The sequence below is a fragment of the Hemitrygon akajei genome, chromosome 1, assembly GCF_048418815.1.
Source record: "Hemitrygon akajei chromosome 1, sHemAka1.3, whole genome shotgun sequence".
Lineage (NCBI taxonomy): Eukaryota > Metazoa > Chordata > Chondrichthyes > Myliobatiformes > Dasyatidae > Hemitrygon > Hemitrygon akajei.
In genome coordinates, this window is record NC_133124.1 from 74,319,793 (window position 1) to 74,343,252 (window position 23,460).

General features: G+C 43.8%; 1 protein-coding gene across 1 annotated transcript in view; it reads right to left on the reverse strand.

Annotated features, from left to right (window-relative positions):
* cdh2 (cadherin 2, type 1, N-cadherin (neuronal)) overlaps positions 1-23,460 on the reverse strand; it is a 194,914-nt gene that overhangs the window by 16,116 nt on the left and 155,338 nt on the right. Inside the window, exons 10-15 of the mRNA XM_073045892.1 lie at positions 15,196-15,449; positions 14,070-14,212; positions 8,778-9,011; positions 5,112-5,345; positions 4,051-4,190; positions 1,828-1,992 (exon numbers count right to left, since the gene is read on the reverse strand). Of these exons, the coding sequence (XP_072901993.1) occupies positions 1,828-1,992; positions 4,051-4,190; positions 5,112-5,345; positions 8,778-9,011; positions 14,070-14,212; positions 15,196-15,449 (1,170 nt within the window). The remainder of the gene's footprint in view (positions 1-1,827; positions 1,993-4,050; positions 4,191-5,111; positions 5,346-8,777; positions 9,012-14,069; positions 14,213-15,195; positions 15,450-23,460) is intronic.

Consider the following 23,460-nt stretch of genomic DNA (forward strand, 5'->3'; position numbering starts at 1 on the left):
ACCCTGGTCATGCTTTTCCCCCACAGTTGCCACCAGATAGAAGATACAGGTGCCTCAGGACCCGCTCCACCAGGTTCAGGTACAGTTACTACCTCTCAACTATTAGGTTCTTGAACAAAAGGGGATAACCACACTTACTTGCCCCATCATTGAAACGTTCCTACAACCAATGACCTCACTTTAAAGACTATTTATTTATATTTGCACTTGCGCAGTTTGTTTGCTTCTTCACACCGGCTGATCTTTCATTGAGCCTGTTATCATTACTTCTCTATAGATCTGCTGAGTGAGTATGCCACAAGAAAATGAATCTCAGGCTGTATATGGTGACATATCTGTAAGCTGATAATAACATTTACTTTGAGGCAGGTACACTTATGACATTTAAAAGGCACTTGGATAGGTACATGGATAGGAAAGGTTTATACTCGAGACTTTAGAGGGATATGTACCAAATCGGGCAAATGGGACTGGCTCAGTTGGGATTCTTGGTTAGCATGGACCAGGTGGGCTGAAGGGCCTGTTTCTGCACTCTATGACACCTGGACGAAATGCATGTATAAACTCCACACAGACCCTTACCAATTGTTATTGATGCACCACGGAAAGCTTTTAGTCTGGATGTATAATGGCTTGGTATGGCAACTGCTCTGCACGTGACTGCAGAGAGTAACGGACACAGCCCAGCACATCACAGAGACTAGCTGCTGCTCCACGGACTGTCTACACATCTTGCTGCCTTGGTAAAGGAGCCAACATAATCAAAGACTCCATGCACATGGACATTCTCCTACTTCCCCCTCACATCGGGCGTAAGATACAAAGGCCCAAAAGCAAGGACAGCTTCAATCCCATGGTTTCAGACTCTGAATGGACCTCTTGCATGAAAAAATGGACTCCTACCTCATATCTACCTCTTCATGATCTGGCACTTCATTGTTTACCTGCACTGCACACCTTTGGTACCTCTTACACTTTACTCTGCACTGGTAGTGTTTTAAATCCCTCGGTGTTATTTTTGAAGACCTGTTCTGGACTCAGCACGCAAGTTCAATCATGAAGAAAGCACAGCAGTATCTCTACTTCTTCAGAAGTTTGCAAGGATAAGGCATGATATCTATAACTTTGACTAATCTCCATAGATGTGTCGTGGAGAGTATATTGACTGACTGCATCTTGGCCTGGTATAGAAACACCAATACTCTTGAATGGCAAATGCTACAAAAAGCAGTGGATATGTCCCAGTCCAGACAGGTGAACCCCTCCGCACCATACATCATCAGGGACCCCTCCCCACCCAGGTCAATCTCTCTTCTTGCTGCTACCATCAGTAAGGCGGCACAGGAGCCTGAGAACTCGCACACCAGGTTCAAGAACGTTATTACCCCTCAACCATCAGGCTCTTGAACCAGAAAGGACAACTTCATTTGCCCCATCACTGAACTGTTCCCACAAACTACAGACTCACTTTCAATGACTTTTTAACTCAGTATTTATTACTCATTTATTTATCATTATTTCTTTCCTTTCATATTTGCAGTTTCTCTCTTTTGCACTCTGGTTGTTTGCCCATTCTATTGCTGCAGTGTTTCACTGATTCTTCTATGGCTATTGGATTTATTGAGTATGCCTGCAAGAAAATGAATCACGGTGGTACATGGTGACATATACGTAATCAATTTACCTTATTCTAGCTCAATGTATTGTGTATTTTCACCTGTATGAACGATACAAGCTTTCACTGTACCCTGGTACACTGGACAATGATAAACCAGTAGCAAACATCGCCCAAGATCCAAGGGAGCTGGAGCTGTGTGAGACACGTACCTCATTGATGAAGTCGCCAATGTCACCAGGATGAGGGGCAGCTGAGCGAACGGGGTACTGAGGCTCAGCGTGAATAGGTCTCTCGTCCACCCGCCTGATGCCCATTGGTTTTATCGCATCAGGCTCCATCGTGTCCGGTTGCTGAAGCTGGCTGAGGTCATAATCCTGTGGGCACACACACACAACTTCGCATCAGGGGATTTATTTAAATATACAGCATGGTAGCAAGCCCAATGGCATCCAGGTGTCAGGTTAACCCACTAATCCATACCTCTTTGGAATACGGGAGGAAACTGCAGCACCCAGAGGTAACCCACACAATCATGAGGAGAACAGACAGTGGCGGAATCGCCAACGCTGTAACTGCTACACAACCATGCAAAGCACTCTGACTGGCTCCACCACCTCCTTGTACACAGCCATCGTGGCTCTGATACACAGAAACACAAGCGGCTACAGTGAGTGGTGGGTCACAGCCAGTTCCATCATGGGCACAGCTCTCTCCACCACCGATGACATCTATAAGGAGGCTCGGCCTCAGGAAGGTGACATCTGCCATCAGGGACCCTCCATCTTCCAGGCCGTTACCTCACTTTGATGCTGCCATCAGGAACATGGTTCAGAAGCCTGAAAACCACCAGGTTCTGAACCTACCTGCACAACCCTAACCCTACCTCAGGCACACAACACTATGGACCACCTCTTGCACTACCACAGACTTGTCTCTGATAGTGACTTTATTTCTGCATGAATGTCATTGCACTGTCTTGAATAATTAATACATAATTTATATTCTGAGTTGTCGGTGGCAAGATTTTCATTGTGCCTGTACCTCACTGTACTTGTCACATGATAATAAATAAACTAGACTTAACGTCTTAAATACTGTAGTATTTGCTGGCATAGGGTAGAAACGAGAATAGGCTCCTGCCCTAGCAGCTACTGTCATCAAGAGAAAGCTTCGTCCCACTGAGCGTGTGCTAACCACCCACCAGCCATTTACAGCAATCTACACTCATCTCATCCAGAGCACCCAGAGGAAACGCACAAATAGCAATCACCATGAAGCATCCTATCTGAATGCATCAGTTAGGTATGGCAACTGCTCTGCTGAGACCACAAGAAACTGCAGTTTTGGACAGAGCTCAACACATCATGGAAACCAGCTTCCCCTCTACGGACTCTGTCCACACGTGGTAAAGTTGCCTCACCCACCTCAGACATTCTCTCTTCTCCTCTCCCATCGGGAAGAAGATACAAAAGTCTGAAAGCACACAGCTCCAGGCTCATGGAAAGCTTTCATTCTGCAGTTATATTGACTAGTCCCCGGTACAATACAGTTAACTCTTGACCTTACAATCTGCCTCGTTATGGCCTTATTCTCTGCCTGCACTGCAATTTTTCTGTAACTAACACCTTATTCTGCATTCTGGTATTGTTTTCCCTTCTATTACTTCAGTGTACTGGTGTGGTGAAAAGATCACAATGGATGACATGCAAAACAAAGTTTTTCACTGTGCCTTGTGACATGTGACAAATTACCAATTGCACAAGAACATGCAAATTCCACATATACCGAGGTCAGGAGTAAACTCTACAGAATATAGAAAGGCCTCAATAAAATGGGCATGCAGAGGAGGTTTCCAATGGTGGGAACTTCAAAGACTAAGGTGCAAGGCATCAGAATAGTAGAATGCCCCTTTAGAACAGAGATGAGAAAGAATTTCTTTAGAAGAGGGCACTGAAGCTGTGGAATTCATTGCCACGGGTGACAGTGAAGGCCAAGTCATTAGGAATTTTTAAAGCAAAGGTTGATTAGAAAGGGTGTCAAAAGTTCCAGGGAGGGGTAGGAGGGGTTGAGGGGGAAAATGAATCAGTCATGAATGAATGGCACAGCAAACTCTATGGGCCAAATGGCCTTGAGCTGCTCCTATGAATTACAAACAACCAAAGCACAGTTTATCTTCTTTTGCACATCAGCTGTTAGTCTGTCTTTGTATAGATTTTGTAAATTCTATTGTATTCTTTACTTTAACCTGTAAATGCCTGCAGGAAAATTAGTCTTAAGTAGAGTGAATGGTTTCATATACATCCTTTGACAATAAACTTACTTTGAATGTCTTATGGGTGACAGGCTGCCAGGCAGCCAGAGTAGATTGCAGGTGTAGGTGATGGGTGAATGAGATTGGTCCCCTCCCCTCTCAGAAACCTCCGCACTCTCACCTGGTCCTCCTCACCGCCACCTTCCTCATCGTATTTCAGGATGTTGTCTCTGACGTCGTCCTCCGGGTCTATCAACAGCTGCTTGGCTTGCCTCTCCTTGTCTCGCCGCTTCATCCATATCACAAACAACAAGACCAAGACTGGGAGGGAGGTAGAAATCAGTATCAATACAGGAAAACAGCAGCAGCGCAAAACCATCTGACTGCTCACTGAGACAAAGTCTCCCGGATGAAATGACAGAACAATTCCCCGCCCCCCCGGGGCTGAATGGCTCACTATACCACCCGCACACAATCCGGCAAAGACTGAGGCAACACGTTTGAGGATAGAAGCAGAAAACGTTGCAAAAGACACGATAAAACAAGCAGCATCCAAGGAAGGAGAAACAGACGATGCTTCAGCTGCAGTGACCTTCAGCAAACAGCACCAACACAGAGAGGCCTTTCAGCCTTCCGAGTCTGTGCTGACCCTCAAGCTCCAATTTACATTGATCCTACAATCATCTCTTTAATTCTCCCCACATTCTTTATCAACTCCTCCCGCGTTCTCCTACTTATACATGCATGAGAGTAATTCACTGCGGCTAATTAACCTACCAAACTGCACAGAGAACAGGTTCCTCAGACCAAGAGTCTTTGCAGAACTAATTAAACACCTAAGCAAACTAACGCCTTCAGTCTGCACAATGTTCATTTCTCTCCATTCTCTGTACACTCATTTGCCTATCTGAGCCTCTTAAAATGTCCTCCTTTTATTTGCCTCCACCCCCGTTCCTGGCAGCACATTCCAGACACCCACTAGGCTGCACATCGCTTTTCAACTTGCCCTCTCTCACCTTAAAACGTATGGTCTTTGGTGTTAAGACATTTTAACCCTGGGAAAGAGATTCTGGCAGACAGCCCTATCGATGCCTCCCACAACTCTATAAACTTCTATCAAGTGTCACCTCAGCCTCCGACACTCTGGAGACGACAACTCAAGTTGACCCTCCTTCCCCTTGCACCTCTGTAAAGATTCATGCCCATTTTGTGTAAAGGATGATGAAGAGCCAGGTTACTTACTGAGCAGGATTATGATGCAGAGGAGGATTGCAATGATAGCGCCTGTTCCCAAACCGGCAGCAACAATAGCTTCAACTGAGGTGCAGTCCCCATTCTCGTTACATGGACAGACTTTGATCAGGAGCACAGACGTGGCAGACATGGGTGGGTTTCCAGAATCCATGATCATTATTGGGACCTCATAGATGCCATCGTCTAGGAATCCAATCTTCAGGCTCAACTGTGCAGAATCTCCTAAATAGCGGAAAGATCAATTTGAGTTTATTATCATAGCTCGAGTACACAGGTGCAATAAAAAATTTACCTACAGCAGATTCACAGAGCACAACATTACACATGTAGCATTCACAAGAAAAGTAAATGATACAAAAATTATACAAGAAAGACCATAAGACATAGGAGAAGAATTAGGCCAGTAGCTCATCGAGTCTGACCACTGGCTGATTTATTATCTCTCTCAACCCCATTCTCCTGCTATCTCTAGGTAACCTTTGATGCCTAAACCAATCAAGAACCTATCAACCTTTGCTTTAAATACATCCAATGATTTGGCCTCTGCTGTTGTCTACGGCAATGAATTCCAGATCCATCACTCTCTGGCTAAAGAAATTTCTCCTCATCTCCGTTCTAAATGGACATCCATCTATTGTGAGGCTGTGCCCTCCTAAACCCCTCACGACAGGAAACATCCTGTCCACATTCACTGTTTAGGCCTTTCAATATTTGACAGGTTTCTATGAGATCCCACTCTCTTTCTGCTAAAATCCAGTGAATACAGGCCCACAGCCATCAAGTGCTCCTCACATATTCTCGGAATCATTCTCATGAACCTCCGCTGGACCCTTGCCAATGCCAGCACATCTTCGCTCAGATAAGGGGCCCAGAAGTGCCTCAGCAACACAACACTGCTTTCATATTCTAGACCTCTTGAGATGAATGCTAACACTGTATTTGCCCGCCTTACCACCGACCCCACTTGCAAGTTAACCTTTTGGGGAATCCTGCACAAGCATTTCCCAAGTCCACTGTTCCCCATGCAGTCACTGAAATGATCCTGTGCACGGATGCTTTGTTGCCGCACAGCTGGAAGTGTTTTTAATATAATGTTAATACAATTGTGAAATACCCTGTAATTAATTATGAGAATGAAATTTTCTAAATAATAAACATACCACAATCTTTGAAACATTTTAGAGCTTCAATGTATATACATTGTCAGTGGTTCAAAGTTACTGCGCTGTTACAATTTGGAACAATAAACACAGAAAGGAAGTCGGTAGCTCATTGTTAATAAACTGCCGGGCTGCCAAATGCTGAGAGTTACGGTTTGTGTTTGGTTGGTGTAAAAAATTAAGTCATCTTATAAGAAAAATAAGTAATCTTTCAAAAAATCATAATCTACTACAATATTTTTCATAAAAATTGTTAGAACAAAAATATTTAAAGAGCTGCTGTGTAAAAACTTCCTGCTCAGACTAACAGTTGCTTCATGCAGCTGGTAAAAAAAAATTAGAGGAAACTTTGGACAAATCCCTTTACATCTCCGATTTTTGAAATTTTTCCGATTTAGAAAATAATCTACGTCTTTATTCCTCCTACCCAAGTGCATGACCCACTTCCCTGCACCATACTCCATCTGCCACTTCTTTGCCCATTTTCCTAATCGATCTAAGAGTTTATGCAGATTTTCATTTTTAAAGCATTAGTGACATTTAAGACTCTTGTAGGAAAAAATGAGGGTTATGGGAAGGATTAGATTCATTGTGGAGTGAGTTAAAAGGTCAGCATAAGATCGTGGGTCAACAGGCCTGTACTGTAGTGTACTGTTCTATGCAGACAATCAGATACTTAAATACCACCTGCAGCTGAAATCCACCTGGGAAAGAGCTCATAGTTTCCATTCTGTTCTCTGAGCAGCAGACTCTTTACATCTGAATCTGAAAACCCCAGCTACATTTTTCTATCAGCCATGTGCCTCTCCAACAGTCTTGGTAGGGATTCATGGAATAAAAAAGTTGGGAACCCCGCTCTTAAATGTCCTAAATGTATCTGCCTCTACCGCTACCTCTGGAACCGTGTTCCATGTACCCACCATTCTCTGTGTAAAATCAGCTCAGACATTCCTGCCTACACTTTTCTCTAATCACCTTATAATCACGCCCTCTCCTATTAGCCATTTCTGCCCTGCCTCTTACCTCTTGTACATCTCTGTCAAGTCACCTTTTTTTATCCTTGGCTCAAAAGAGAAAAGCCCTAGCTTGATCAACCTGTCCTCATAAAACATGCTCTTTAATCCAGGCAGTACCCTGGAAAACTCCCCTGCACCCTCCTCTAAAGCTCCCACATCCTTCCTACACTGAGCACAATACTCCATTTAGGATGAAAACAAGCTTCTGAAGGAACTCAGCAGGTCAGGCAGCATTTGTGGAGGCAGAGGGCTGGTCAGTACTCCAGGTCGAGACCCCCACATCTAGTCCTGATGCAAGGTATTGCCCTGTAATCTCAATCACTCCTCTAGCAGTTTGATTTTTGTTCCAGATTACAAAATCTGTCATCTCCCCTGTCACCATGGGAGCATCGAGCAGCAGAGCACAGGAACAAGCTTTCCACAACAACAGTCTGCTGGACTGATCAGTATCAGAGTCAGATTTATCAAAGTTGAATTTCCCCATGGGGATGAATAAAGTATCTATCTATCTATCTATTCCCTCGTATGATGTAAAATCTGTTGTTTTGTGGCAGCAGTACAGTGTAATAAAAATTACAAATAAATAGTGAAAAAAAGGAATAATGAGATGGTGCTCATGGGTTCATGGATCACTGATGACAGAGAAAAGTTTCTGAATCATTGAATGTGTGTCTTCAGGGTTCTGCACCTGATAGTGGTTGTAAGAAGATTTGTTCCTGGATGGTGAGGGTCGCTTATCATGGATGCCGCCTGTTGAAGTTGTTCTTGATGCTGGGAAGGTTTGTGCCCATGATGGAGCTGGCAGAATCTACAACCCTCTGTTAAAATAGTGATTAAATTCCCTACTAACCACTTCTGCCTAGACAACGTCCACATCCCTCCATTCCCTGCACATTGTGGTGTTCATAAGGAGGTATAGTTATTCACTCATAGGGTCATGAACCTTTGAAATTATCTGCCTCTGACAGATTCCCTAAAGATCACCAGAAGCTGTACCTTTGTTAGGAGTTTGGGGGAATTTGCTATGCCCAGTCCATCCCAAAAAACAGCCTCCATCTCTACTCAGACAGTTTCCATTTTTCACTTCCTCGGCTCCCCATCCCCGATCAGGCAGAAGATTCAAAAGCTTAAGAAAACATAATGCCAGGCTCAAGGACAGCTTCTCCCCCACTGTCATCAGACTTGAGTGACCCTTATACACTGAATGATGAACTTGATCTCCCGGTCTGCCTCATTGCACACTTGCACTCCATTTGTCAGCCTGTACTGCACTTTCTCTGGAACTGGAACACTAGATTCTGCATTCTATTTTTCCCCTTTTTACTATCACATTGTAACTATGATCTGTCTGGATGGCACACAGAGTTTTTCCACTGTAGCTCAGTACATGTGACAACAATAAATCAATTCCAATTATGCCCCTGAGAATGGGAATGGGAACCCATGCTTTAACCTATGGCAGTGCTCTGTCCTCTTACCATCAAGACGAGTTATAGTCCAGTTCCGCCTCACATCTGCTGGCTCATCAGGCAACTCAAAGGCGAAAGGCCCAGTGTTGGGATCGATGTCCGGATCAATAGCTGTGATGTTAATGGCATTGGGATCGGGTTTCTCACAGATGGAGACTTCTTCTGGGAACACTTGTGGGGCATTATCATTGTCATCCAGCAGCAGAATCTGCAGAGTTCCTGTCCCAGTAGCTGGAGGGATGCCTGCAGAATACAGGAGATGATTAGGAGCACCTTTGTATTAAGGTAAGTCAGCATGTTTGGATGAACTTTGAGGAAAGGCAACAAATGCTTGCTTTTCTTAAAAAAAAATTTAAATTCTTCAGGCTGTCCCCCTCACTGGGAAGATCTGCCCATGGCCACCCCTGACAGCCCTCCACAGTGATGCTGGGTAGGGGAGACCCAGGACTGAGCAATGTTGAGATAGTATACCCAGCACCGGGTTGCTCCCTGGGTTATGTCCGGGTGCCATTCTTGTGAACTGTTCATAACCGGAGTTCTCACCCCGTACGAGTACGTAACCATTTCTATCCTGCCACTCTGCCAGATAGATATGTCAGACATTTGTAAGCTGGGGAGGACTGGGGCATTCCAAGTCAGGCTGCAGATAGTGATAATCCCACACCTGTATTCCTCATGCCTCAGACCAGTACAGTACCAGTAGAACTTCACTTCAAACAATTGTCTTTCATCACTCAGTAGACTAGGAGAACTTAAAGCAAATCAGGAATATTTTACTCAGACAATTCACACTAGATCACAGTATTTGAGGGATTTTACACCACAGGCAAGTTAACCAATGTCTGAAAGGTGCGAATGGTTTGGTGTCATATGGGATCAAACCTCCATTAAGAAAGAAAACCCTGGGTCGGGTGCCACTTAAACACTTCCACCCCCCCCCCCCCCCCCCCAAACCTTTGCTGTAGGAGAGGTTGGGCAAAGTTCAAAGCACCACAAAACACAAGCAGGAACACCTCAGTCCATTCACACTCACACTGGAGCCAACAACAAATACCTCCAGTTAACTTCTTGACTGAGTGAAGCAGCTAGTTCCTCTACAGATGTACTGTTGCAGTAAGCTGACTGGTTGCTTCTCGGTCTGGTATAACAATTCAAATGCACAGAAATGAAACAAGAAGCAGCACAGAGTCATGGACTCAGCCCGTTACATCACAGGAACATCCCTCCCCATCATCGCCAGCATCCACAGGAGGTTCTGCTTCAAGGCGGCAACATCCCCAGATGTCCAACATCTTCTCACAGTTACCGCCAGGCAGGAGGTACAGAAGCCTGAAGTCTCATACCAACACATTCAGGAATAGCCACTTCCTTTCAACTAATGATTCCAGAACAACCATTCAGTTCTAAATCAACTTGCACAAACTGAATCACTGCCTCAGTATAGCAACACTATGACCACTTTCCACTATGGCGGGAATTCTTTTTATGCTACAGATGAGAGATTCCACGCAGACTGGAAATCTTGAGCAACACACCAAAATGCTGGTCTGTTTATTCCTCTCCATAAATGCTGTCTGACTTGCTGAATTCCTCCAGCATTTTGTGTATGCTCTTTTTATTCTAATTGTGATCTTTCTTCTAAAAATTGTGCATAATTTATGTTTAATTTATTGTTTTCCTGTGAATATATGTGCCTGTGAGCAAGTTTTTCATTGCATCTGTACTTTTGTATGTGACAACAAACTCGACTTTGAGAGTGCCGATGAATGTTAAGAGGATGTGGCAGCTGTGTGTTTGGAGGTGGGCTTTCACTGCCTCGTAGAACATTGTTTGCTGCATCTGTGTGTGTCCTTTGCAGAAAGTAGTGAGGAACAGATAACCCAGCGCTGTTTGAAGATGCAGCATAATATCAGGTCCTTCCAGCCCAATGAACCCACACCATCCAATTCCAACCATATGACCTACTAAGCGTACGTTTTGGAATGTGGGAGGAAGTCTGAGTACCCGGAGGAAATCTACGCGGTCACGGGGAGAACATACGATAACATCGGAACCGAACTCAGGTCGCTGGCGTTGTAATAGTGTTACACTAACCGCTACGCTACTGTGTCACCCCTTGATGTTCATGGTTATCGGAGACGGAAGAACTGGAGGATGGCAGGGAGTTACTGGCTGTGGTCATTAATGGAAGGTGCAACGATTCTCCATCTGTGGAACCCCTGCCTGTCCACTCCACAACAAATCATGCAGAAGCATAAGGGTCTTGGACCTCTCGTACTGTTCCAACAAGCAACTTTATTCCAATGTTTTTCCAGGTCCATCTGGCCATAAGGCCTGGGAGCAAAATGAAGCCACCGAGTCTGCTTGCCATTCCATCAGGGTTGATTTATTTTCCCTCTCAATCCCATTCTCCTGCCTTCTCCCCTTAACCTTTGGCACTCTTAGCAATCAAGAACCTATCAACTTCTACGTTAAATATACTTAAATTGGGTTGGTGGGGGATGAAGACATTTCCTCCAATTACTGGAACTCAGGAGAGTTGGGGTTAGTGGAACAGGCAGGAGAGGGGAGCCCAAGGCCAAGCCCAGACCAGCCATGACCAGACCGAATGGAACAATAGGTTCAAAGGGCCAAATGGTCAACTTCTTCTGCTGTATTTGCCAGACCAGTCACAGCTGACCTGTAGGGACCCTTGTCAATGCAAGTATTAACTAGAGACACAAATAACCTCACCCAGACTATTCTGGAAGGAGATGAAAGTTTGCCCAGACTGTGCAAGGATAGTTGATTTCCTTCCTTGAAGGACATTAGTGAACTGGATGCATTTTTACAAATTATCATTTTCAGAATTATTGCTCCCAGCGACTCCCACCAATTATTACAGAAGCACCACAGAAAGCATCTACCTCTTTGCATCACAGCTTGGTATGGTAACTGCTCTACCCATGACTTCAGGAAACCAATCACTTTGTCGTGGTGCTTACACTTCTGTCTACCTGCACGGCACTTTACACCCAGGTTCGAAGAAACGTTTTCTTGTTTCTATATACATTATATAGTTATATACATGTACACAGTTAAGTGACAATAAAATTGACTTGACTTTCTCTGTATCCTTTCACTCTGTTCTGCATTGTGTTTTGATCTTTTATTCTACCTCACTGTACTTATCTATGGAGTGATCTGTCCGGATGGCATGCAAGCAAAAGATTTTCACCGTTATCTCAGTACACATGAAAATAATAAGCCAGTTACCGAGACTAGTGTTTTATTTTGGGTTGCTTAGTAAACTAAATTTCAAGTCCTCAGTTGCCCAGGTTGTCAGGCCAGTCCTCTCAGTGCTGATGGGTCACTGTAACTGACTGCAGAGAAACAAGCTACTTAAGAATCACAAAAGGTTTCTTCACATTGCCCAGCTCACCTCACCCCCATCAACCCTATCCGATCTCTTCATGCAGTACAGAGATAGGCCCATCACCCATCTGGTCCAGGCTGGCCAAGATGCCCATCCAAGCCAGTGCCATTTGCTTAAGATTTGGCCCATAATACTCAAAACGTTTCAAACCCATGGACCTGTCCACCTGTTATTGCACCTGCTTCAACCACTTCCTCTGGCAGCTCATTCCACATACAGTAAATACTATCACCAGTCTGTAAAACAGTTGTCCCTCAAAATTCCTATAAAAACTTCCCCCTTTCACCTTAAAGCTGCACCTTTTAATTCTTGACTCCCCAACTTTGGGAAGTGACTGCATTTTCAACCTGTCCATGCCATTCATGATTGTATATGCCTCTACAAGAGCGTTTCTCATTCTCCTATGCTCCATAAAGTCCTTTTCTCGGCTCCATAAAGGACTTTGTTCTTGTCTGAGAATCTCAATTGCGTGAGTCCTGGGAATATCAATAATTTTTTCATCACTCTTTACGGTTTAGCAACATCTTTCCTATAGCAGGGAACCAAGTACTGAACACAGTCCTCCCAAGGGTGGTCTTAAATCAATCGAAGTTGGCCCTTTGCAATGTGCTACTGCCTCAGGTAAAGAGTTTGAGGGAACACTGGTCCCAAAAGCATGTCAGAATAACAGAGCTATGGGCAGCAACAACAGGGTCTGCTGGAAGAACTCAACAGGTAATAGCTTATCCAATCTCTTCCTGCAGCTCAGTCTCCTGAGTCCTGGCAACACAGAATAATAAGTAGGACAGCCTGAATTTGACACATCAGTCCAATTGAAATGATGCAGACTAAATTAGCTGAAACTGTTTCACTTATCATTTGCACTTCTAGTGAATAACTGAGGTCAAATTCAGCTCTTGTTAAAATTAGATTCCTTGTGTTGTCTGTAAGCTCCAATTACTCCGCACACAAGAGATTGGTGTACTATGTTGTTGCTATGCTGCACTCCGTACATGTGACAATGATAAGCCAATCCCAGTTCTACTCCAGAATTCACCAGTGGGAAAAAGATCCCCCCCCCCCCCCCCCCCCCAGTGCTACCCTCTCAGATACCGTGCAGCCCACTAGTTAACTGGCAGCAACACATTCAACTACCAACCTCAAATGGCCAAAGGCTGGGCAATAAAACGTTGGCTTTACAATACTGTGCTTGATCAGGCACAACAACTTCCTGTACGCAAAATAAATTGGGGTTTACAGACCACACGAGAAAGTCTTTAACAATAACTCCATTTGACCTCAATCATTCCCTGGAAGTGTAAATGATAAATGAAATAGTTTAAAGAACTTCTGACTGAAATAGTTTAATTGTGTTGTCAGCTATACATAATTTGTGTTCAGGTAAACAATACTGATACCCAGCAAGGACAGAAAATGCCAGAAATACTCAACAGGTCATAAAGTATCTGTGGAGAGAGAAACAGATTTGATGTCACTGATCATCTTTTTGTAACCTGTGAAGTGACTTCCCAGTAGACTTCGCATCTCTGTGGAGAGAGAAATGATTAACACTTCAGCAAAATCCCTTTCATTCTGTCTCTCCCTTTGTAAATAAAGTCTGAGCTGTTGAGTATTCTGGGAAATTGGTTTCATTTCACACTCCTTCAGACAGTGCTGAAAATGCTCAAAAGATGAAAGTGTCTGTGAAGAGAGGAAACAATTCCAAAAAAACATATACAAGAGAAAATCTGCAGATGCTGGAAATCCAAGCAACACAGAAAATACTGGAGGAACTTAGCAGACCAGGCATCATCTATGGAAGAGAGTAAAAAGTCGACGTTTCAGGCTGAGATCCTTCATCAAGACCTGAAAGAAGGGTTTTAGCCAGAAAACAAGACGTAACGTACCACTATCTGCTGCCAGGAAAGTTGCGTTGTACATGTTGTTCTTAACGTATGGAGACTCTCGATCCAGCTCAGCAATTGTAGTAATCTGACCATGTAGGGGGTCGATTTTTAGCCAGTTTGCTGGATCTGACAACTTTGAATATCTAAAATTTAAACAAGAAATTTACATTCGTTTCTTAAAAAACTGCTTGTTACTTACAACATTACAAATCAAATTATTCAGAGACCCTTCTGCCCAAAGTCATGCTAGCTCATCTATTAGTCCCACCCTCTTACTCAGCTCCACCATATTTTCACACCAGAATAAAAAAGCACTTAAACCCACATTCAGCAGAGTCACAGAACTGGGAATCAGGCTCTTCAGTCCATCAAGTCCAGACTGACCCTCCCAATCACCCATTTATACCACCCTCTGTATGCATCGTGGCTTGGTACAGGAACTGTCTGGCTGAGACTAAAAGAACCTGCAGAGTGTGAGCACAGTTCAGTCATTCACAGAAACCAGCCTCTCCTTAAGGACACTACCTAATTTCCCATTGCCCCAGGGCAGGCAACATAATCCAAAACCCCACCCATCACAGCCATTCTCTCCTCTTCCCCCATGACTAAGGCAGGAAATATAACATCTTGGAATTATGTACCACCCGGTCGGTCCAAGGGCAGCTAAAGATGAGCTCGATCTCTCAATCGCATACCTCACCATGACCTTGGTACTGTGTTTGTCTCCCTGCACTGCACTTCCCTGTAATGCTAAATTTTGCCTTTGTTTTCTTTCTGCCACCTCAATGTAAGGACAACAGGCAAGCAGAATTATTTCAGCTGTGTTTTGTTAGAAGTGACAATAATAAAATAATTCCATTTTATTCAGATTGGACCAGCCACCCACACATTAGAGCAATTTATGGCAGCCAATTAACTTGTGTTTTAGGATGAGGGACGAGCCAGGGCACTTGGGGGAAATCCACTCAGCCACAGGGGGAGCGTGCAAACCCGACCAGTCAGGATTGAACTCACTTCCCTGGAATTGTGCAGGATTCAGGGGAGTTATAGAGCCCATCAAACCAAGACAAGATGGACAGAAGAGCCCAATGCGTCATCCCACACCATCAGATGGAAGACACTATACCTCAGTGTCTGCTGCATGTAACGGTCCGGGTCTTCCGCTGTGAATATCGTGAGGATCTTGCCCTCGGGAAGTCCCTCTTCCTGCCGGATCAGCTTCGGGTTTGGAACAAACTGCGGGCTCTCGTTCACGTCAATGACATTGATGGAGACGGTGGCTGTCGACTGGGGCGGAAGCTGGATGCCTTTTGTTAGGGGCACTTGATTTTCCGCAATCACTGTCAGCACAAAGGCTCTGCTGGTTTCATAATCGATAGGCTGTGGAAGAAGGGGAAAGGTGAAAAAAATCCACAAGCTGGCCTCCCATCCAAGGACTCCGCTTACACATCTTGGGAAAGCAGCCTGCCTAATCAAAACCCCTTGTACACAGAGCAGAAAACACAAAAGCTTAACAACACGCACCATCAGACTCAAGTACAGGTTCGACCCTACTGTTATCAGCCTCTTGAACAGAATTTGAAAAATAAACTCTTTGTCTCACTCTGCCTTCTCTTGGTCCTTGCAGTACTTTATTTTTCCATCTGCACTGCACCTTCACTGTGACTATAACCCTAACATCTGCATTTTTTTCCCTGTACTACCTCGATGTGATACACTCTGCGGACACTTCATTAGGTACACCTGCTCGTTAGTGCAAAAATATAATCAGCCAATCGAGTGGCAGTAACTCAATGCATAAAAAGCACGCAGACATAGTCAAGAGGTTCAGTTGTTGTTCAGACCAAACATCTGAATGGGGAAGAAATGTGATTTAAGAGACTTTGCCCATGGAATGATTGATTAATCTGAGCATCTCAGAGACTGATCTGCTGGAATTTTCATGGCCCCTAGAGTTTACAGAGAATGGTGTAAAAAACTGAATGGCAGTTCTGTAGGTGCCAATGCCTTGTTACTGAGAGAGGTCAGTGGAGAACGGCCAGACTGGTTCAAACTGACAGGAAAGCAACAGTAGCTCAGGTGTTACAACTGCGTTGTGCAGAAAAGCATCTCTGAACATACAACATGTCAAAAACTGGTGGATGGGCTACGGTAACAGAAGACTATGAACGTAGATTCGGCAGCCACTTTATCTAACAGAGTGGCCATTCAGTGTATTATATACGTATGGGTGGAATGCAAACAAAAGCTTTTCACTGTATCTGTGTACATTAGACAATTGTAAACTAATTACCAAAAACACATACCATTTCAAACTGCTAACAGCTTTAATCCAAACCATGAAGACAACACACTCCAATTACATTGAGAAGCATCTGAATCCCAAAGTTCAGCAAAGTATAGACTAAGTGCCGGTAAACAGGAATAATATCAGTGGGCATCTACTTGGCACAGACGGACCGGGCAGAATGTCTCTGTGCTATTTGATTGTGACTTACTCTGACCCACAAGGCAGATAAAAGCACTCAGAGTATCAGAGTTTGCAACAGGATCTGGACCAGCTGGAAAAATGGGCTAAAAAAGTGGCAGATGGAATGGAATGAAGACAAGTACGAGGTGTTGCACTTTCAGAGGGTCACTCAGGGTAGGAGGTGCACAGTGAGCCTGAGATCACGGGGCAAATGGTAGAACAAAGAGATCTGGGAAAACTGATTCCCAATTCCTTGAAAGGGAGGTCAAGAGTAGAAAGGGTCGTCGAGAGATTTTGACTCATGGCCTTTGTAAGTATTGAGTACCAGAGTTGCGATGTGATGCTGAAGACATTGGCAAGGGCAGATTTAGATGCAATTCTAGTCACCTTCCTACAAGAAAGATAAACAAGCCTGAAAAACTAGAGGGAAAGATTACAAGGATCTGCTGGATCTTGAGGGCCTGAGTTACAGGGAAAGGTTGAATAGTTTAGCACCTTATTCCCTGGAGTGTAGGAGAATGAAGGAGATTTGATAGAGCTAAACAAAATTACTAAGGGGACAAGCTTTTTCCACCAAGGTTGGTTGAGACTATATATCTAGAGATTCAATGAAAGGTGAAATACTTAGGGGAACCCGAGTGGGAACTTCTTTATTCAGAGGGTGGTACAAGTGTGGAAGATGCTGCCACCACAACTGGGTTCAATTATAATAATTTGGAGAAGTCCATGGATGGAAGGGGTTTGGTCAACAGGACTAGAGAGAAAACCACACTGGCAGACTGTGGGTTGAAGGGTCTGTTGCTATGTCATCAAAATTTTATTAATTTACTCAGACAGAGGCTGCAGTTGCTGGAATCTGGAGCCTGAGCATGATCTTGACCCAAATTATTAACTATCCTTTTGCTACTACAATTGCTGCTCAGCTTGCCAAGTTCCTTTGGCAGTTAGGAAACTGAAAGGTTTAAAGGGTAGATAAGTCACCCGAACCAGATGGTGTCCACCCAGGGCTCTGAAAGAGGTGGATGAAGAGATTGTAGAGGCATTAGTAATGATCTTTCACAAATCACTAGATTCTGGAATGTTTCTGGAAGATTGGAAAATTACAAATGTCAAGCTACTCTTCAAGAAGAGAGAGGCAGAAGAAAGGAAATTATAGCCAGTTAGTCTGACCTCAGTGGCTGGGAAGATGTGGGAGTCGATTGTTAAGCATGTGGTTTTGGGGTGCTTGGAGACATGAAAAAATAGCTGTAGTCAGCATGGTTTCCTTAAGGGAAAATCTTGCCTGACAAATCTGTTACAACTCTTTGAAGAAATAACAAGCAGACTAGACAAAGGAGAACCAGCTGATGTTGTGAACTTGGATTTTCAGAAGATCTTTGACAACGTGCTACATGAGACTGCTTAACAAGCTACCAGCCCACTGTATTACAGGGAAAATTCTAGCATGGACAGAGCAGTGGCTAACAGGCAGGAGCCAAAGAGTGGGAATAAAGGGCACCTTTTCTGGTTGGCTGCTGATATCTAGCGGTGCTCCATGTTGGGACCAATTTTTTTTGCTTCATATAGTATGTCAGGGCATGATTAGCCGGGGCATCAAAGGGTATGGGGAGAAGGCAGGGGAGTAGGGATGATGGAATTGATGGCTTTGTTGCAAAGTTTGCAGATGATACGAAGATAGGTGGAGGAGCAGGTAGTTTTGAGGAAGCAGAGAGGCTACAGAAGGACCTACACAGATCAGGAGAATGGGCGAAGTGGTAGACGGAATGAAGCGTTGGGAAGTGCATGGTCATGCACTTTGGTAGAAGAAATGAAAGGATTGACTATTTTCTAAAAGGAGAGAAAATACAAAATAACTTGGGAATATTTCTGCAGGATTCCCTAAAGGTGCTGGTGAAAGGGAACAGTACCTATGGGGACTGGATTCGCACAGACATCAAGAACTAGAGAGCATAGATTTAAGGGAAGAGGGGAGAGGTTTGAGAGAAACCCAAAGGGAAATTTTTTCCACCAGGAATGTGATCAGAAAATGGAATGAACTGCTAGAGAAAGTGTATATGAATAGGTATATAGTCCAGGAAAGGGTTACCGTATGAGGAACGTCTGGCAGCTCTTGGGCTGTATTCCCTGGAGTTCAGGAGAATGAGGGGGGATCTCAGAAGCCTTCCAAATGATAAAAGGCCTGAGATATGGCAAAGTTATTTCCCATGGTAGGGGTGTCTAGGACAAGAGGGCAAGACTTCAGAATTGAAGGACATCCATTTAGAACACAGATGAGGAGAAATTACTTTAGTCAGAGGGTGGTAGATCTGTGGAATTTGTTGCCATGAGTGGCTGTAGAGGCAAAGTCATTGGGTGCATTTAAGGCAGAGATAGACAGGCTCTTGAATAGCCAGGGCATCAAAGGGTATGGGGAGAAGGTAGGGGAATGGGGATGACTGGAAGAATTGGATCAGCCCATGATTGAATGGCAGAACAGACTCGATGGGCCGAATGGCCCACTTCTATATCATATAGTCTTATGATAAAGATGATTTAGAGGGATATGGGCCAAATGCAGGCATGGGTTGCAGATGAGTTGAAGCAGCTGCTTCCATCCTGTAGGTCTCAACGAGGCCAGACAGTCGCACACAGCATCTCTAACAAGGTAGCACCCCATCCAATAGAGTTTCAGCCTCCAATTGAAATTAATTCCACAATAAAAGATACTCAAACAAGTTTGCTTTGCTATACCAGGCATAAATTTAACATTTTACTAAGCTGATGAACTCCACAAATGGCACAATAATTAGGTGCAATAACCAGTGGAATTTTAAATAACATTTAATAAATGGATAGGTACTCAGACAGAAATACCTGGTCTGTATCATTTAATCAAATGTTACACATTCATCATTTCCTTTAATGTCCTAAAAAATGTCTTAAAATGTAGATGCGACAGAGGGCTCTGTCACTACTGGCCTTGGGCAGCCCTGCAATAATCTTATAACCTTAAAGTAATACACACACACACTCAGTGAATAACGGTTATGTCTATTGATACATAAATGTTTTATGTTTGTTGATCGCTTCTTTGGATTGGGTGCCTATTTATTTGAATGTGGTTTGATAGTTCCAGGTATGTCTCGACAAAACCAAGGTGTGGATTCGGGGCCAGTATTACGTGTGAGAAACTGCGCATGCGCGCAGTGTGCAGTAAGGATGATTTGTGGGGGGGGGGGGGGGTGGGGTTTAAAAGGTACAAAAGGACCTCAGTGTATCCCTCAGGGAGCGGTTGTAGATAGACCTCAATTGTGGTAGGTGCTTGTGAGCGAAATTCAGGGAAGTGTGAATATTGGTGAACACAAACACACACACACACACACACACAGTCTTTCCAAACTATACATATATTTTCACTTTTTGGGAGCTTGTGAAAAATTAGAAGCATTTAATAAAACACCTGCACCTGCTACTGCAACAGAGCCAGTTTTAATTCCACCAAGAGATGTAGAGCCCATAAAATGCCTGTATGTCACAATAGCGTTCCTTCTGAAACAGGTTATAACGGCCCTTAAAATGGGCAGCTAATATGTCACAGAGCAAGATCCCAGAAACAGGAAGCTAGATAAATTCATTGTTAATGTTTCTCATTATACCTCTCACCACCCGTGTCCACTATATTCATCACAGTCATTAATTGCACTAATTGAATACTTAGGCAATGATTACCAATTTTACAGCTTATATTTAATGGTCATGCATATAAATGATACAATTCATTCTGGAACTGCAGGTAAGAGAGCAGAAAAAGATGGTCAATATTTAATGAAACACAAAATAAAAGTGTAAATAGACTTGACAAGTTCATATATAAAGGATTTCCACTCCCCCCGCCCCCCCCCCCACTGCACACAACTGTGCTTCCTAGGTAGTTGACAGGACCGGTCAAAAATCTGGATTCCATCTTTTGCACAACGCTGTCACAGGTTGACTCCCAATTTCCTGGGGTGGGGCAGGACTCAGTGACATGGCTTAAGTTAATGCTGCTGTGATTCAGATAATCAGAGGTGGTAACACAGGAACAGATAGCCCACAGGTTATAATCACATGACTGACACACCCGTACATACAAACAAGCTGTGACATTTAAATTTCAGTCCAATGTATGTTCATATTTTTCTTCCTATGAACGGAACTAGTTTCCCCTCTCCCTCTTTACAATATTTGGCAAGTTTTAAAAAATCAGCCTTGTGCGTTTGATGCTATTGAAACCTCCGTCACTGCAGAGGTATGGTTACCATGGTGGGCGCCCGGAAAAGGGTGCCAGAGGTGGAGTGGAAGCAGATACGACAGTGGTGTGTAAGAGGGTGTTAGACACGTGAATATGAAGGAGAGAGAGAGAGAGACAGATTTTATTTTGATCTAAAGTAAGACCATAAGCTACAAGAGTAGAATTGGACCGTTTGGTCGATCGAGTCTGCTCTGCCATTTCATTATGGATGATCCAATTTTCCTCTCAGCCCCCATCTCCTGCTTTTGCCCTATAACCCTTCAGGTCCTGACCAATCAAGAATCTATCAATCTCTGCCTTAAATACATGTTAAGACTTGGCCTCCACAGCTGCCTGTTGCAAAGAATTCCACAGATTTACCACTCTCCGGCTAAAGAAATTCATCTCCATTCTAAAAGGACACCCCTGTATTCTAAGGCTGTGTCCTGTGGGCTTAGATTTTCCCACCACAGTAAATATCCTCTCCATATCCACTCTATCGACGCCTTTCACCATTTGACAAGTGTCTTCTGAATTCTAGTGAATACAGGCCCAGAGCCATTAAATGCTCTTCATATGACAAGCCATTCAATCCTAGAATCATTTGAGAACCCCCCTTTGAACCCACATACATGGACATATAGGTTGTAGCAAAATTCAGTGGGTAAATGGGATAATGGAATTTTACTAAGAGCTACCATAAACTCGAAGGGCAGAATGTCCTTTATCTGGGTTATAAGAAAATGACGTAGCACGAGGACAAGGACTGTTAGTACAGGGAACAGCTTCTTCCCCAGGCCACAAGACTACTGAACCCCCTGCCACCACCCAGGCTCACCACATATGAAGTGTGAGTAGCGTTACACTTCTGTCGCAAATGCACTTTGTTACTTGTTAAGTTATTAGGGGTAATATTACTTTGTATGTGTGAGTTATATGTACTGCGTTGGGCACCTTAGTCTGGAGGTACTATGACTAACGTTTAAAGTTCAAATTCAAGTTTATTGCTATTCAAACATGCCCATGCATACTGCCAAAAACAAAACAAAGCTGTCTATCAAGGGCACAACCTGTGGACACTCGAGGACACCTTCAAGAGGCAATGCCTCAAGAAGGCAGCATCCCACTCACCCAGGACATGTCCTCTTCTCATTACTACCATCAGTGAGGAGATACAGTAACCTGAAGACCCACATTAAATGATTCAGGAATTTCAGATTTCTAAATGGATCACAAATACTCTGTTTATTCCATATTTTGCATGATTTATTTTGTAATTTATAGTAATTTTATGTTGTTGGGCTGTACCACTGCTACAATTGCACTGGTTAGCGCGACCCTATTAGTGTTTGGAGTTCAATCTCAATGTTCCCTTTCATGTGTTTCTGTATGTCCTATTCTGAAATGCGTGGGTTTCCTCCGGGTGCTCCAGTTTCCTCCAAACAGTCCAAAGGCATACCGGTTAGTAGGTTAGTCAGTCATTGTAAATTGTCCTGTGATTAGGCTAGTTAATTCGAGATCGTCGTGGGTTGCTGGGCAGCACGATTCGAAGGGTCGGAAGGGCCTATTCCATGCTGTATTTCTAAATAAAAATTAATAAAACAAATTTCACAGAATCCAAGTGAATGATAATAAATCTGATTCTGAGAAATTAGAGCAAAGTCAAGGTTCAATAGGAAGATAAGCCATAACTTTATTGGATTGTGAAGCAGATTTGAGAAGCTCCATCATTTTCTGAACAGCAGGGTTTTGATTGACTGAGTTCTGCCCAACAGCTCCCCCTGGTGACTGAGAGCAATATTTATCCCTCAACCAACCTCACCTTGGTCATGTGGTCACTATCACTCTGGGAGCTTGCCAATCGAACAAGTGAGACACATCTCTTGACTACAACAGCTGCCATAATTGTGGAATAATGTAGGATATATGGCTCTGAAACAGGCCATTCAGCCCAACCAGTTCATGTTGGTCTCCCCCCCCCCCCCCCCCCGGAGTCTTCAACTTGGTTAAATCCATCAGTGTGACTGATCCTCTGCATTTCTTTCATGCTTGTCCAGTCTCGCTTTAAATACTTCTTCCCATGGATGCTGCCTGGCCTGCTGCGTTCCACAAGCATCTTGTGTGTTTCGCTTTAAATACTATTGGTAAAGAAGTTTTCTCTGAATTCCCCAAGAACAAGATCCAGAAACCGGCCTATTTGACCTTCTGGAGACAATCCAATAATTCATAAAAATTATGGTCAGTGTTTTTTTTTAAAAAACCACAGTGCCATTTTCCAGCATTATTACCAGATATCACAAATCCACTGGGCTTTGCTTTAAAAACCCAATGGCCTCTGCTCATCTCCAGGGACCAATCCTTGCAGAATTTTATAAGGTGTAATAAAATCTTATTCTTTTATACTCCACAATGTACAGGCCCTGTTCTGCTGGTTATCGAGTGTACCTGCCTCCTCTAGAATCAGTCAGGTGACTCTGTTATATTTCCTCGAGCACAAGCGTCCCCTTTTCTGAACATGCTCTCAGTGATGCCTTCAATAACTGCAGTAAGCTGAGTGTGAGTGAAGGCCAAGTACCACTGGGTTCTCTCATTAGCTGCTCGATATGCATGACTCATGCACCAGGGGGTCCCAAGTCATCTCTCAATCTGTCCACCTTAAAGTACTTTGCTGT